Source organism: Stegodyphus dumicola, chromosome 12 (assembly GCF_044657685.1).
Source record: "Stegodyphus dumicola isolate Sdum_Otavi_A_Nest chromosome 12, ASM4465768v1".
In the NCBI taxonomy this organism is placed as follows: domain Eukaryota; kingdom Metazoa; phylum Arthropoda; class Arachnida; order Araneae; family Eresidae; genus Stegodyphus; species Stegodyphus dumicola.
In genome coordinates this window covers 67,143,500-67,158,768 of record NC_140779.1, presented here as the reverse complement: position 1 = coordinate 67,158,768, position 15,269 = coordinate 67,143,500, and the positions used below count along the sequence as shown (strand labels likewise).

Sequence of the window (15,269 nt, the reverse complement as noted above, 5' to 3'; positions counted from 1 at the left end):
ACATGACAATTTTAATAATATTTTTTAATAATGTATGGCTTTCTAGATAGTATCTGACGCTAACAATGACGTATTAAAAATCTAAAATTCTCAACAAGCGACATAGATAGCTAATAATAAAAAATGTACTATATGCAGTTAATTTTTATGCTAAAGATTGTAAATTACTCAATATTGTGTCAATTGTTATCAAAAAGAATTGAATTCACTGCCATCCATGTGTAATAACTTAATACAACTATGTGTAATAACTTAATACAACCATGTGTAATAACTTAATACAACCATGTGTAAACATTTAACACAAAGTTTCTAACATCAGACTATATTATAGCTAATCCGTCGTCAGAGCGAGTATTGCGACCTATGTGTTTCGTCAAACAGCTGGAACTACAAGAATACAAATTTCCGGGATACGTGAGCACGCCTACCCCTCGAACGAATTTAGCGAAGGAATTGGAGAAGTACAGCAAACCCCCACCTGATTTCACATTCGACGTGTACAGACCGATAGCGCCTAAGCCTAAAGCACCAGCCCCTCCACTCACGACGTCAGAGCCGGAAGCTGATGTTGCTCCTCCTCCATCTCTTCCTCATCCCCAGAGGCCCACGCCCATCGTTGTAAAACCCAAGCCCCAGCAGAGAACTACTTTCAAGTGAGTTTTTTATGTCTTAAGAATGGGGATGGTATATGTTTTCAGGAAAACTATCAATGTGTATTTTCAGTTCAAGAATAAGCAACGTAATCATCTTGATGTCACTCTAAACTTCTTTTCTACTTTTTACTAATTTAACGCTTTGTTTGGATGCATTTTGCAGTCTTTTTTCGTATATAATTTTTCATTCCATTGTATTCTTGGTGACTGGGATAGATTTTGCACATCGTAAAATTGTTATACAAAGCAAGTAACAATGTTCATTATAATTTGTATTTTGAAGCTAGAACAAACAATGACAGTTGTGAAGAGTCTATAGAATTCTCTTTTTTACTTATTTTCTTTTTTCTTCGCTTTCGCTGATCATTTGATTGCAAGGTAGTTTGAGATTTGCTTTAAAGGTTAGTATTGCTTACTGCTACTAACATTTACTACAGAAGCAGTTATAAGTTCCACTAAAACATGATAGAATAAATTAGAAATTAAGAAATCCAAAACTCTGTACAGTCAGAATAAAAGTTCAGCTTTGGACGTTGACTTTGGAGGAAGAGAAAAGAGCTCTATATGTTTCAAAAGGTGACCTATGCGAGTCACTCAAGAGAAATATTCTGACGTTATTCTAACTATAACAATTTAAATGCAAAATAAAGGACATAAAGTGCAATCTGTTCAGAAAACTGGGATTGATTAAATCATGGAATAAAGTTTATATATTTTAATGAACGCTAGAGTCTTCGAAAATTTTTGATTCGTCAGTGGAATAAGTTTCAGATAATTTTAAAAAAATTGGAAAACTATGGGAAAGAAGACCAACAATGATTAAACGTAGAAGTTTTTTTTATTATTATTATATTTTTTCCCTTCGGACTTCTTTGAAACGCGTGGAGCATTATTGAAGTTTTCAAAAGCTTAAAATAGGTATATATCCCTAATTAAGTGATGGACTTCTCTTCGACATGAAATGTAATTCACTCCTTGCGAGACAATGGATTCCCGCCTTTTTTTTCCTCCCGATATCATTCTTCCACGAGGGTTTCAGAAAGTTCTCTTCTCTCGATATGTTCATCTGATTTGGCTTCTGCAGCATTACTTGAGGGAGACGTATACATCATGTTTTGCGCGACATTCACAACTATATCTGTATCTCTGTATTCTTTGAGCTTACTTCTTAAATGTTTTAAATCCGTAAGCACTTTAATTGAGTTTGTTACTATTTACTCATATCAGAAGCCAGCTACTGTTAGAAAACAGCAGCAATAATAATGTTCAGCTAATGTTTGAATATTTTCTATAAATTATTTTTTTATTTCTTATCTTATTATTCTATATATTAGAAGCTAAAACAATAAATTAAAATTGTTAACTATTGATATAAATAAAAATAAATACCAATTTTGAATCTTATTGATTCATTGTTCAAACTCACGTTACATTATTACTCATATTACATTTGAATAAAATTTGTTTGAATTTTTTTATATTATAATGCTTTATAAATGTGTTTCTGTAAATAGGCAGTTTTCCCTGGAGCCTACATCAGCTATCAACCTTTCTACTAAAAGCAATGCTGATAATGTTATGGACCTGTCCTCATCCAGTTCTCGTACCATCCATACTCTTGACCTGAGCGCAAACACACGTTGTCCAACAGGAATATGTACCAGGTGAAGAATGTAACTTTATGCTATATATTAATATTTTAAGTAAGCTTACTAAATATTTTCTGTTCCATGTCTAGAATTAATACTCAAAACTCGTAAAAGTAAAATTATATTTCTATTTATTATGATCAGTTAACTTAAAAAACATCTCTGTGGTTACCATCTAGGATCTGTATCTGACCTGTAATTCGAAAGTCAATGCTTTGTATCATTTATACATTATTTTTGTTGAAAACAAAATAAAAGTACATATTTGTAACTGCCTTTTTGCCTTACATTCAAATCAGAATACGAGAGGAACTTAGAAGAAAACGCACAAAGTAAGAAATATTTATTTATGCAATATGACTGAGGATATGAGATCTAGACACATCTACTATGGTCATTCTTCATGACTTATCAAGGTTAACTATCAAACCAGTTAGTTCATCCATTAAGTACATCCAAATCGAAAACAGTCATATACCCTTTGATGCAATTGCTTTGCTGGAACTTCTTCACGCAGCTTGCGTTTTAAATGAGAACCAAGCAATAATTATTTCAGAGCAGAGGAACGATAAAATCAGTGCAGGCGAAATCTGGATGTAGTCCGGGTTCTCTTCCCTCCTGCAAACATTTGTGAACTACATTCTACGTGTTTCTAGCTTTTGCGGCTTAGCATTGTTGTGAAAAAGTGTACTACTCCTCCTCTAGACTTGGTCATTTTCGTTGCATATCCACATGGAATTGTTTTTAGAATCATACAGCATTCATGTTGTGTCTATCCTCTAAGAAGTCCTCGAAAATCAAGCCTAACGAACTCCAATAGTAGATGGCATGACTTTTCATCAGAAGTTTCCTTTTTAAAATTTCTTCTTGTATCTTTCTCCGGGTGAAACACTCTATTCCTGATGGTAATACAATTTTAAAGCTATTTCTGTTTCTAATGACTATGTGATAATTAACTCTGTCTTTTTAAATGTAAGATTAGGACATTTCAAAAAAGTTATCATTCATATGATTTTCTGTGCAACAACTATTTCCCATAACAGCCACGTTAAACCTTGAAATCCCGTAAAACATGTACCGCAAAATATGCTGAATAACGCCATTTCTAAATTAACCTCGGATACAAAATACTGCGAAGTCAAACTTAGATCCTCCTGACTTATTTCATCAACCCTTGGAATGAATGTTATCATCGACGAATTCAGATGTCTATTATATGGATATTATCCATTTTCCTCATCCTACTCACACGTACTGACTGTAACGAGTGGTACCATTTAGCTACGTTATTTTCACCTCCCTCTATCGGCAAAGATTTAAATCAGCTGCCAATATTCTTCAACTGCGTGCGTAGGTTTGACTAACAGAAACATTAATACCTAGACCACGATGGACAAAGAGCTCCTACCAGCTCCACTTCTCAAATGTACATGCACTTTGTGGCATTTATACGAAATCTGTGTTCATTTTATAACAAGTTCAATCTTTCTTCCTGATCGACTTACATATCTTGTACATTTTTGAATGCCTTGTTCAGTAGCTTTCTATTTTGATCTTGAGGTTTGGCGATATTTAGCAACAGCTATTCAAATATCAGCTATTTTCATTCATGTTGAGTAAGTTCTGTGACTGGTATTCTGCACTTTCAGTTAAACTAGCAAATTATTTTGAAAAATCTTTTTACAATACATCTGTCACTTTACTGGTTATATCGATATTTTGTTGGTTTATACTTATCACGAATCAATAAAATCAATCATTGTTTGCTATAAATATGACATTTACCCACTTTTCACGTATTTCGTTTCTGTATTCTTGACTTTTTTTTTTTTTTTTTTTTTTTGTTTTGTTTTGTTTTGTTTTTACATTTACTTCCCAAATACACTCTTTTGCAAAAAAACCGAAGCACCAAGAAGGACATTTGCGATCGTGTCGAAATTTGGTATGCAAAAACATCTTGATCGAACATGAAAATGAAGTTTCAAGGCAAATGAACAGGAATTGCGATCATAGCGCGCATTTCTAGTGCGCAATTCGCAAAGTATAAAACCAGTAACAGAGGCAGAAGATTTATCTTTTTTTGTTGCTGCCATTGTAAATCCGTAAAGAAGCAACTAGAGATGCCGTTACGACGATATTGAAGACCTTACAGATAACTAAACGACTTCGAGCGTGTTCGCATTGTAGGGTTGTTTGAAGCTGGGGGGTCATACCGAGCAATAGACCGCCAACTGCAGCGTACAGACACTGCTGTGCAAAGATGTTGGCAGCAATGGTTGCTACAAGAAACTTGCCGACGAAATGAAGATTCTAGAAGGCCAAGGAGCACAAATGCGAGGCAAGATAGGATGATTGTTTGCCAGACCTGAACCGCCCCAACGGTATCATTGTCGACTATTAACGCACTATAGCCACATCTATACCTCCCGTGGTACCGTCCACCATCTCACGGCGCTTGTCTAAAGTGGGGTTACGCTCACAGAGGCTTTTAAGACGTTTACCTTTGACCCCACAACATCAGCGGAGCCGTCTGGAGTGGGTATCGTATAGCGTTCAGTGATGAATCCCGCTTCACTCTTGAAGCAGATGACCACCGTGTTCGTGTCTGGAGAGGATGGGGTCAGCGGTCCCAATCCGCCTTTCTTTTATAAAGACATACAGCCATAATCCCTGGTGTGGCGTGGGCAGTTATTTCTTATGACAGCAGGTGATCTTTAGTCATCCTCCGTACATCTTTAACAGCTTAACGATATGTTGATACCATCCTGCGGCCGGTTGCATTTCCCTTTGGGCAGGTCATCCTGGAGCCAATTTCCAACAAGATAATGCCAGGTCACATAGCGCTCGCATATCTTTGAGCTGTCTCCTTGGCCATCAAGGTCACCAGACCTTTCACCAATCGAACATGTCTGGGACATGGTAGGCCGCCAGATTCGGGCACCACAAAATATCACAGATCTGGAGCGACAACTGATGAATACCTGGCAGAATGTGTCGCAGGATGACATTAGGAACTTCTACCACTCCTTGCCTCGACGAATTCAAGCATACATTGCCGCCAGGGGCGGTTTGACCAACTACTCATTTGATCACTCAGTGGGTGATTGTGAGCTCTGAACAAGTACTGCAATCTTGATTTTTTAATTATTTTATTATCTGTGTTTGAGCTATACACATGTTCAATTTCATCAAAAACAACCACTTCCTTAATGATGCTTCGATTTTTTTGCGAAAGAATGTATATCACGATTCATATTTTATGTCACATGTTGGATTTGCCATTTGATAAAAGGTTTATCTATGATAGAACAGACTTACCGTATTCTTTTATGCAATTCGCTAGTTTGGGCAAAATTCCTTAATCCTTTTATCCTTCTTTAGAAAAGGTAAAAGATGTATTGCAATGTACACTGAACAAAAAAAAAAAAAAAAAAAAATTAGTTCTGTATCTCTGATTGACGAAATTCAGCTATCGTTTTTCATGTTTCAAAGGCGCGACTTAGGATATGTATTATACTTATATATAGCATTGTTCTAATATAGGTATTCAGTATTTTGACACAAAATCGGACTTTTTTCTGAAATAAAATGCCAATTTTTTCCCATATTTGATTCTACGACTCAAGTTATGCCAAAAAGCAAGTTTTGTAAATATCGCCCGAGTAGTTTTTAAAAAATTAGCTCTCAAAAATTTTAACTGCTCCATGTTAATTGAATTTGGTATACATTTATTAATACCACTTTTTTATTAAAATTATTTGATTCTTCCTTTCACGCTTTGAAATTTAGGTTCATTCCAAATAAAATTCGCCTATTCTTTAGGATTTATTTTTAAAATTTCTATTTTTAAATAATTTTTATTAATTTTTCGAAAAGAGCTCTGAATTATAACCTATAAATGTTTTACCATCCTCTTAAACTAGATGTATTTCTAAGCATACTTGCAAAAAATTAGAATTTTTTCTTTAAAATTTCCTAAGATAAATGTGAATCTTTATACTGGCATGTTTTGAAATTTGGCTTATTTCTTATAAGCCATAATAACGCCGAATGTGGCTTACGCACTTTGTCAAAATTACACTCTTTTGCAAAAAATCGAAGCACCAAGAAGGACGTTTGAGATCGTGACGAAGTTTGGTATGCATAAACATCTTGATCGAACGTGCAAATGAACAGGAACTGCTGTCATAGCGCGCATTTTTAGTGCGCAATTCTCAAAGTATAAAAGCAGTAACAGAGGCGGGAAATTTATCTTTTTTTGTTGCTACCATTGTAATTCCGTAAAGAAGCAACTAAAGATGCTTCGAATGTGGTCGCACTGTAGGGTTGCGTGAAGCTGGGTGGTCATACCGAGCAACCTGCTCGCCTGGCCGCCACCTGCAGCGCACAGACACAGATTTTGGCAGCTATGGTTGCTACAAGGAAATTGCCGACGAAATTAAGACTCTGGAAAGCCAAGGAGCACGAATGCGAGACAAGATAGGATGACTATTCAGCAGGCACGAACTTCCCCAACGGTATCATTGTCGATTAGTCAACGCACTACAGCCACGTCTAAACCTCCCGTGGTATCGTCCACCATCTCAGATGGAGCAACAACTGATGAATTCCTAGCAGAATGTGTCGCAGGATGACATTAGGAACCTCTACCATTCCTTGCCTCAACGAATTCAAGCATGCATTGCCGCCAGGGGCGGTTTGACTAACTACTAATTTGAACACTCAATGGGTGATTGTGACTCATGAACAGGTACTATGACCTTGATTTTTTAATCATTTTATTATCTGTGTATGAGCTATACACATATTCAATTTTATCCAAAACAACCACTTCCTTCATGGTGCTTGAATTCTTTTTCTCTGCAAAAGAGTTTATTTGAAAGTATGTAGGATGACTTTTTTTCCGCTCGTGTTCAATGAAAAAAAGTAAAGGAAAATAGGTTGCTATTAGTTAAGAAGTTCGTCAAGTAAATAATTCCTTGGCGCAAACTGATAAAAATCCGCCAAGATAAATTTTTGAATTTCTCCATAAATTTCGCACCAAATTTTACAAAATTTAATATTTATTCACAATTTGAATCGTAGAATCAAAATATGGGGAAAATTGGCATGTCATTCGAAAAGAATCAGATCTTGTGACAAAATACCTATATTGGAACAATGCTATATATAAATCTAATATATATGCTAAGTCACGCTTTCGAGGTATGAAAAACGCAAGTTGAATTTTGTCAATCGGCCCAGTAGAACGAATGATATAACTCCCCCCCCCTCGCAGTGTGCATATCTTTCTTATAGGTAAAGTGGTATACTAAGCATTTGTTGATTATTTTTCTTTTCTTTTTGAATACAATTGTTGAGGAGAAGAAAAGTCTTTCGAAAATTCCCGACATAATCTTTAAAGATTTTAACATTTATTACCTTAAAATGTATTCATATTTAACTTTCTTTATTCAAAAAGTTTCAAAATAAAAATTATATATTATAGATGTAAAATAGAATGAAACATTTTTGACACTCCCTCAAGCATATGCTTATTGATTACTGCTTTTTTTTCGATTCTTTTTTGTTTGATATGAAATTATAAATTCCTAACCCTCAATTGTGGGTGCATGATACTAATTTAACGAAAGTTTTCTCCACAATTTAGTATAAATGTCACATTTTTTTCTCTGCCAAAACTTGCTGCTGTTTATTTTATCAACTTTTATTTATGTATTGAGTATTTCTTATATTATATTTACTACTTTTTAAATTAACAATAATATAACATCAGCAATTATTTTTTATTTATTCTTACTTTTAATCAATAAACTTTCAATTCCATAAAATTAAAAAACAAAAACGTACCTTTTGAAGTTACCTTGTACACAAATATTTTCAGTTTCTTAGATCCATTATCTTATCTAGTCTTTTTTTTTTTTTTTTCTCTTAATCATCTTTTTCAGTTCGCTGTCCAGTAATTCAAATATTCTTCATCCGACTCCTCAAAGGCCAACTGTTTTAGTCACTCCAAAACCTATATTTGGAACTGCCATTGAACAGACAGAACCTGTTGATTTCTCCACAGGCACAACAACAGCCACCAGAGTTGGAGTGATAGCGGGACCATTGGCTCCAGTTACTGTGCAACCACTATTAGCGCCCAACGACTCTTTACCTCTCTCTCCCCCTCCTGCGATTGTTCCACAGGCTCCTCAGGCTCCTTACCCTTCTCCCATTCGCTCTCCATTCTCCCAAATCCAAAGCCCAATCACGCTGCAGGCCGCGGTGCCTTCTCCCCATCCGACTTCATTACCAGCATCTTTACCTTCTGCCTTATCAGCCTCGTTGCCTCCTAGTTCTTGCCAACCTGTGACTGTGTCTCTTTCAAGCCCTCATCATCCTATCGGCCTGCCAGCTCCTCAACAATGTGCTGGACGCCTAGCGGGATCTACGACAAGCCAAGTGCAGACTGTGCCATCCACCATCCAGGTTAGCTCTTATGTAAGCATTGCTGGAATACAATATATCATTTTACTTTTAATGACTGCTTTTTTATCTGTTTAATTAACTGAAACTAGTAATTTCGTATTAGTTGAGTAGTTTTATAGATGAGAAAAAAGCTGATCATCAGTAAAAGGAAATTTGGATGCAAAACCTATAACTTTATCCGCATTTCACGTGCTGTCTCAATTCTGTTTAAATCAACCATAAAAACTTTACGTGGTGACCTCCTATCGAAAGTGATTAGTTTTGAAAATTACAAGCGTCGATAGTCATATTCTTCTATGGCGACCACTGAAGACCAAAACCATCCGGAATTCTGAGTGCTTGCTTTACTAGTATTAAAACTTATTCTGAGCGCTATTCTGAGTACTGAGAGGTTTACCGTTCATTTCCATAACGGCGATGTTCACGTTTCTATGTTAGATGTGTTTTTGCACTGTATTTTATGTTCTTGTTTCTTATTATCTTGTATGGTAATTCTTCGTTACAGGTGCTGTCTTCCACCCAAACGGCCAGTATACCGCTCTCATCCGTCAATTTCAACCCTTCCTCATCTTCATCTTTTACTATTGCGTCACTGTCCACATCACATGTCCCCTCCATTTTAGCCTCTTTGGCACAGACTCTTGTTGTCACTGCCACTTCCCATCCACAGGCTCAGCAAACACAATCAGCTCCATTAATCAGGTTAGTATCAGCTAAAATATCCGCTCAAATTGCTAGAGAATTTCATAGTATAGTTGATTAAAACATCCCATTTTCTTTTACAAAACTGTTTTGATCAAATAATTCATTTACTAATCATAAATGTCGTCGATTAAGTAGAGTGGTTAAACATCTGTATAACGACCATTCGTATCTATTCCACTGTAACAGCTGGTAAAAAAAACTCTCGTTTGATAAGAATATAGTATATTAAATCCTATTTTCACCATAGGCACCATTCGTTGCAATGACCATTTTCTTTAGAACGCAAGGGATAGTTTTAACGAGAGTCACCTATATTGGTTTTTCTTTCTTAATAACGAATAATATTTGCTGATAAAATAAAGCTCCTTCAAACGTTAAGTTGCTGTTTCTAAAGAGTATTCCTGGGAACCTTCATGCGAGAACTTAATGATTATAACTAACATAGGCATAAATTTGTTGTTAAGCAACTATATTGAGACATTGCAATTCTGGAAACAGTGAATAGGCTAAATCGGCTATGCCTTCGCCGGTATTCAAACGCTGGATTTTTCCAACGGCTAGTCGAACGTGCTACCTCTTACAATACGAATCTTGCACAGAGGGAAAGCGAAAATTCTGTATATTCTCTTCTAATTAAAGGGCGATTGGAGAAAGGAGATTCAGTCGCCAAATCCTGATGGATACGAATTGCTGTCCACCACATTTTAGTGGGGCGCCACTAGAACTATTTGAATTTGAATTGTAGAACTATTTGAATTTTTAAAAATTAGGAAGACGAAACATCAGCTATATCTTCGACATAAATTTAAATTGCAGATCTTCCGTTTGCCAGATAAACGTGCTATCACGTACACCACAATGTCATGCAAGGGGGAAAGGTTCAAATTCGTTACCAATTAGACCTAGTCACGGAAGCTGGTGTACGAATATTAGCTAAACTTAGGGATCGGCAACCTTTTTTTACTATGAGTACTTAATTCAGAAACGCAGGACTTCGGACGGAACCGTAATAGTGAAAAAAAGTCTCTCCACTTTTGCATTTTTTAGCAACCGATACATTTGAATTGCATAATAAGCGTACTTTTTTTATAATAAATTACAAATTCTTTTTTCCACTCAAAATTAAAAGGATGTGTCTCCGCCCTCCTATTTCTTTCTTCCGTAGCGGTACTCTGCTTGTAATTCGAAATAAAAAGTCATAAGATGACAAATTTATATGCGAAAGAGTTTACGGATGTAGTACGCCGTGGGTGGACAGAGGACACGAGGAAATTTGGGCATAAAATAATTCACCGTATGCGGTGTCAGATGTTTCTAGCAGTTGGAAATGGATTCATCTAGTCATGTAACTATCTAGATGTCCCTAAGATTTGGTTTTTGTCAAAGGTTTGACTATACAATTAGCACAGTTTTTTAAATGTAGAATAAAAATTTGAATTTTTACTAAAATTGTTCTTTAGAATTGCAAGTGTTTGTTGACCATATATCTAACTTTTAGAATTTAGATGTATGAACGTTCGGCATCTCACAATTCGCGAATACCTTGAAACCGCCGGGCATTGCGTTGCCGACGGGTATTTTAACTTTTTAATTTTACGCCAAGATTGCCTAAAAGCCGACTATTCATATGGATGCAAGCAAGCTGGAGACCTATGGACACATTCACGCATGTGCAAGTTTACTTTCCCGATTGACTGCTGATTAAGCCAAAGAATATAATGTTTTAATGCATATTCTTTGGCAGTAGTCAGACTGGTTTAAATTACGACTATGGAAACCTTCCTTCTTTAAATACGTGTTCTTAAGCTATGTTCGACAGATGTGAGCGAAAGGAACGATCAACCTTAAGGAATGCAACCCAAAAATCTTCAAAAAAAGATGATTTGGGATTTTTGCATTTTTCAGATTCTCTACCGTTTTAGCTTTCTAAAAATATCATATTTTAATCTCTTTGAAAATTAGAGCTGTAAAAAATCTAGTTTTAATTCATCATCGAATGCTTTGATAAATGTGGATTTTTACATAAAAATGTGTTTTTCTGCAAATGTGATTTATTTATACTCGATGTACCTTTTCTCAGGAACTACTGCTCACAGGTATGTGGGTTTATTATGGCTTATTTATTATGTTTCCAAGTATTTATTAAAATAAGCTTTTTGTAATAAACTAAGAAAACAGTTCACAATTTTTTTATGAGAAAAGAGCTAAATTTTATTATACCCAATATTCTATAAATTACTCTTAAACTCAAAATGTTTCAAAAGCCCATTGCAGTATAATCAGATAGGCGTACTTTAATTACACAAAGAACTCAAACGTGTATGTACAGTATATTTTGAGAAAAGGCGCATCGAAAATGGCCAATTTAACATTGTCAGTATAGGTAGTTCCAACTCCCCTTAACGCCGTATGACTATGACAACCGTGATTTTAAGCCTTCCTGTGAACATACAATCCGATCGAAATGTACTTTTTCTGTACGAAATAGCTTTTATTTCTGTAGAAATCTGGCGTCAGATTTATTCCTTAATTGATAAATAAACTAAATAGATTAAATGGGTTAATATTTATTTCAGGCAAATAGATTTTGCGTGATAAGAGAGTTCCTAAAGTTTTAGTTCATACTGACAGATATAGGACATACTAAGATTGGATTAAGAAGTGGGTTATATGGGCAGGCCGTTTGGGGAGCTAAGTTTAAAGCGGCCCTAAATATATCAGAAAGTTAACATAAATAAGCAGTTTCCATTTGCAGACATTAAATATAAAATGCACCAAAGATGTCTTCTGTCTGGGACGCAAAAAACATCTTCACCTACTCTGAGTGGAAATAATGTTTAGTCTTTAAATATTTCGATATACTTTGTAGGGTTTACTTAACTCAAAATGTATATCCCTTGATGCTTGAGTACTTGAAACTTTCCGTGTCTTGTAGAAGATTTTATTAATTCTTGTAGTAGGATAAAACAGCTTAATTAACTAAGAGTTTAATGAAATAGTCAAGCAAGTTTATATCGCTTATTTGGAGAAAGATTTGGCGAGAAAGATTTGAGTGTATTTGTGCGAACAAATGCATTGCACATTTTGAAATTCTTTTGGTTGTTGATACTATACACCTTTAAAATTCTTGCCGCAACAGTGTGATAACAATGTTTATCATTTGCTTAAATTTAATTTATAATGTAAAACTCAATATCCAGATTAACTCGAATCACAGTTCATCATAATATTCGGAAAAAAATTGAGTTTTCATTTTTCTATAGGCCAAGTACTTATTTATTTTAATGCAAGCGAACGAATTTTATTCTTCCGTTTGTTATATTTTATTTAAACGAATATTCCGTAATAAAAAAATAAAGTAATTTTATTACCTTAAAACAAAACTGAAAATTATCTTTTCGGATCGAATTAAAGAATGGCATTATTTTTATATTCTTCTAAAAAAATTTCTATTTTAATTGAAATTAAATAAGGAAAAATCGCAAATTATTTACATAAACCTTGAAACTAAACCTATTAAATATGTTTTTATATTTGTTAAGTTAAAACTAAAACTTACTTTTTATTTTTATTTATTAACTTTTTTTTTAATTTGTCCGAAACGAAATGCGAAACACAAGCAGTTTAATTCTACGTGAAAAGCAGGTAGTTTAATACTACCTGCTTTTTACGTAGCATAATTCGCTTATTTGTATTTTAATCTATTATTTTATCCGACTACTCTTATAAAATGCACGTGAATTATATTCACCACGAACTCGTATTATGAGACAGATAAGAAACGAATTTCTTCAACGCTGTAAGATTCAGTCCTGAACAGGATTGTTAACATCGTTATTAATATTTGTAAAATTATGAGTGTTGCTCAAAGAACCATATGTTCATGTTTACAAAGTAGGTAGGTAAAATTTATACGAGATACCTAATATTTAACTTATTCTTCTTATTCCCATACTATTTTTATGTCAGAGATAACAAGGAACATGTTTATTCTCACTAAAAAATAAGCAAATGTAGGTTATGGCCCGTTCACATTTGGTTCCCAGCGATGTACAAAACTCAGAACTAGCTCGTTCACACTCGTACGAACGCTCGGCAAGCGTTAGCTTCTGATATCCAATGAGCAAGATAGAAATCGCCAGCTTTCTTTTGTTTACATTTCGTTTCAAATAATATTTTTACATGTACTTTGATATATATTATACAATACAAAAATAATGCTGTTCTACTATGTTATTGTAATATAATATTAATTTATTATACAATATAGCAAGGGTTTACAACATTTAGAACAAAATCATAACAAAAATAAATTTGTTTGATAATCAGTGATTTTAATTTTTTATGTAGCTTATGATCAACTTGAAATGTATATATATTTATTTAAAATTTTATATGTTTAATTTCGTTCAGTATGAGTTAATTTTAAAAGCACGAAACTTTTAAAAGAAGGAAATGTATTATTTCATTCGCTTATTTGTAATTTGCTTAAAATTTACCACCTTTGAGTTTTATAGTAGGTTTTATCATATTTATATGCATAGTTTTATTATATTGTTTAAAAAACTGTACTGAATTTCAGTTAAGGTAGGCGATATCAGTTATACAATTCACTTACCGTTTCGTAATATAAGCACAAAGTTAACTGTCATCGACGAGAGAAAATAAAACCTTACTTATAATTATATATATATATATATATATATATATATATATATATATATATGTATAAAGAGAGAGAGATAATTTTTCAGTTAATTATTTTATGAAATGAGTTATCGTTGGCCGCACGTAAGTTTCAATAATCACGAATATCAGGTTCATGTTGAAACAATGCTGACAGTTGTGCATTCCCGAAAGTACATTAGATATCGCCGAGCCTTGCTGACTGTTGAGCTCCGCCCCAGTTTCGAGGGGGAAATCCTTTGGAGTAGTCCGAAGGTCTTCCCGGCCTCTTTCCCTGCTATGAACCACTCAAGAGGACTACTGGCTCGCCGTGTATTTTGAGTGACCTCCTTGCCGCACAGATATTACACACTTACAAATATCCATGCCTTTTCCAGGATTTGAACTCAAGCCCATTGGTATGACTCATTAATAATATCATATAATTTATTATGGTATCAAAGGTCATTTATAATTGGGTATCTTATTTGGAATTTTCTCTCACTGAGATAAATTTTAAATATTCATCAATTTCTAGATCTCCTGCAAGTACAGCAGCTCCCAACAACATTGCTGCGTCTCCCTGCCTCACTTTGTCCGTTACAACAGTGCTGACGCCCACTTCCAACACACAAAGTCAGTGCGTCACAACTTGTGGAGCTACACGTCAACTTACTTTAGTCACTCCATCTCATGACTATACCTGCGATAAGGACAGGTAAGATGCCAAATACGTTATTCCTCTTTTTTTTTCCCCGTAGTTAGCATTGTTTTGCGGTTAATTCTGTATGAGAGTGAAAATAACACACTTTTATTTACATCAGAAAAATATTTTTAAATTGATCATGACTGTAAATTCTAATCGGATACAAAATTTTAAACGAATTAATGGAGAAATATAGAAGAAGGCTATCATATCAGGATTTTTTAAATATTTTACTTAGTTACCTTAAACCAAAATAATAAATATTCAACATTTAATTAACTTAATTATTATAGTATTATAGTAAATATACATTAACTATATACCAAGAAATTACGTACTTCGTTCAATTTAGTGAAATCCAAGAAAACAACGAAATCGGCGTATAAATCAATTAAAGCATAGACGCTTTCGGAC

General features: G+C 34.4%; 1 protein-coding gene across 1 annotated transcript in view; it reads left to right on the top strand.

The window, feature by feature from the left end:
* LOC118192129 (uncharacterized) overlaps positions 1-15,269 on the top strand; it is a 202,080-nt gene that overhangs the window by 136,540 nt on the left and 50,271 nt on the right. The window contains exons 17-21 of the mRNA XM_085806517.1: positions 335-656; positions 2,171-2,320; positions 8,254-8,791; positions 9,285-9,481; positions 14,688-14,867. Of these exons, the coding sequence (XP_085662643.1) occupies positions 335-656; positions 2,171-2,320; positions 8,254-8,791; positions 9,285-9,481; positions 14,688-14,867 (1,387 nt within the window). The remainder of the gene's footprint in view (positions 1-334; positions 657-2,170; positions 2,321-8,253; positions 8,792-9,284; positions 9,482-14,687; positions 14,868-15,269) is intronic.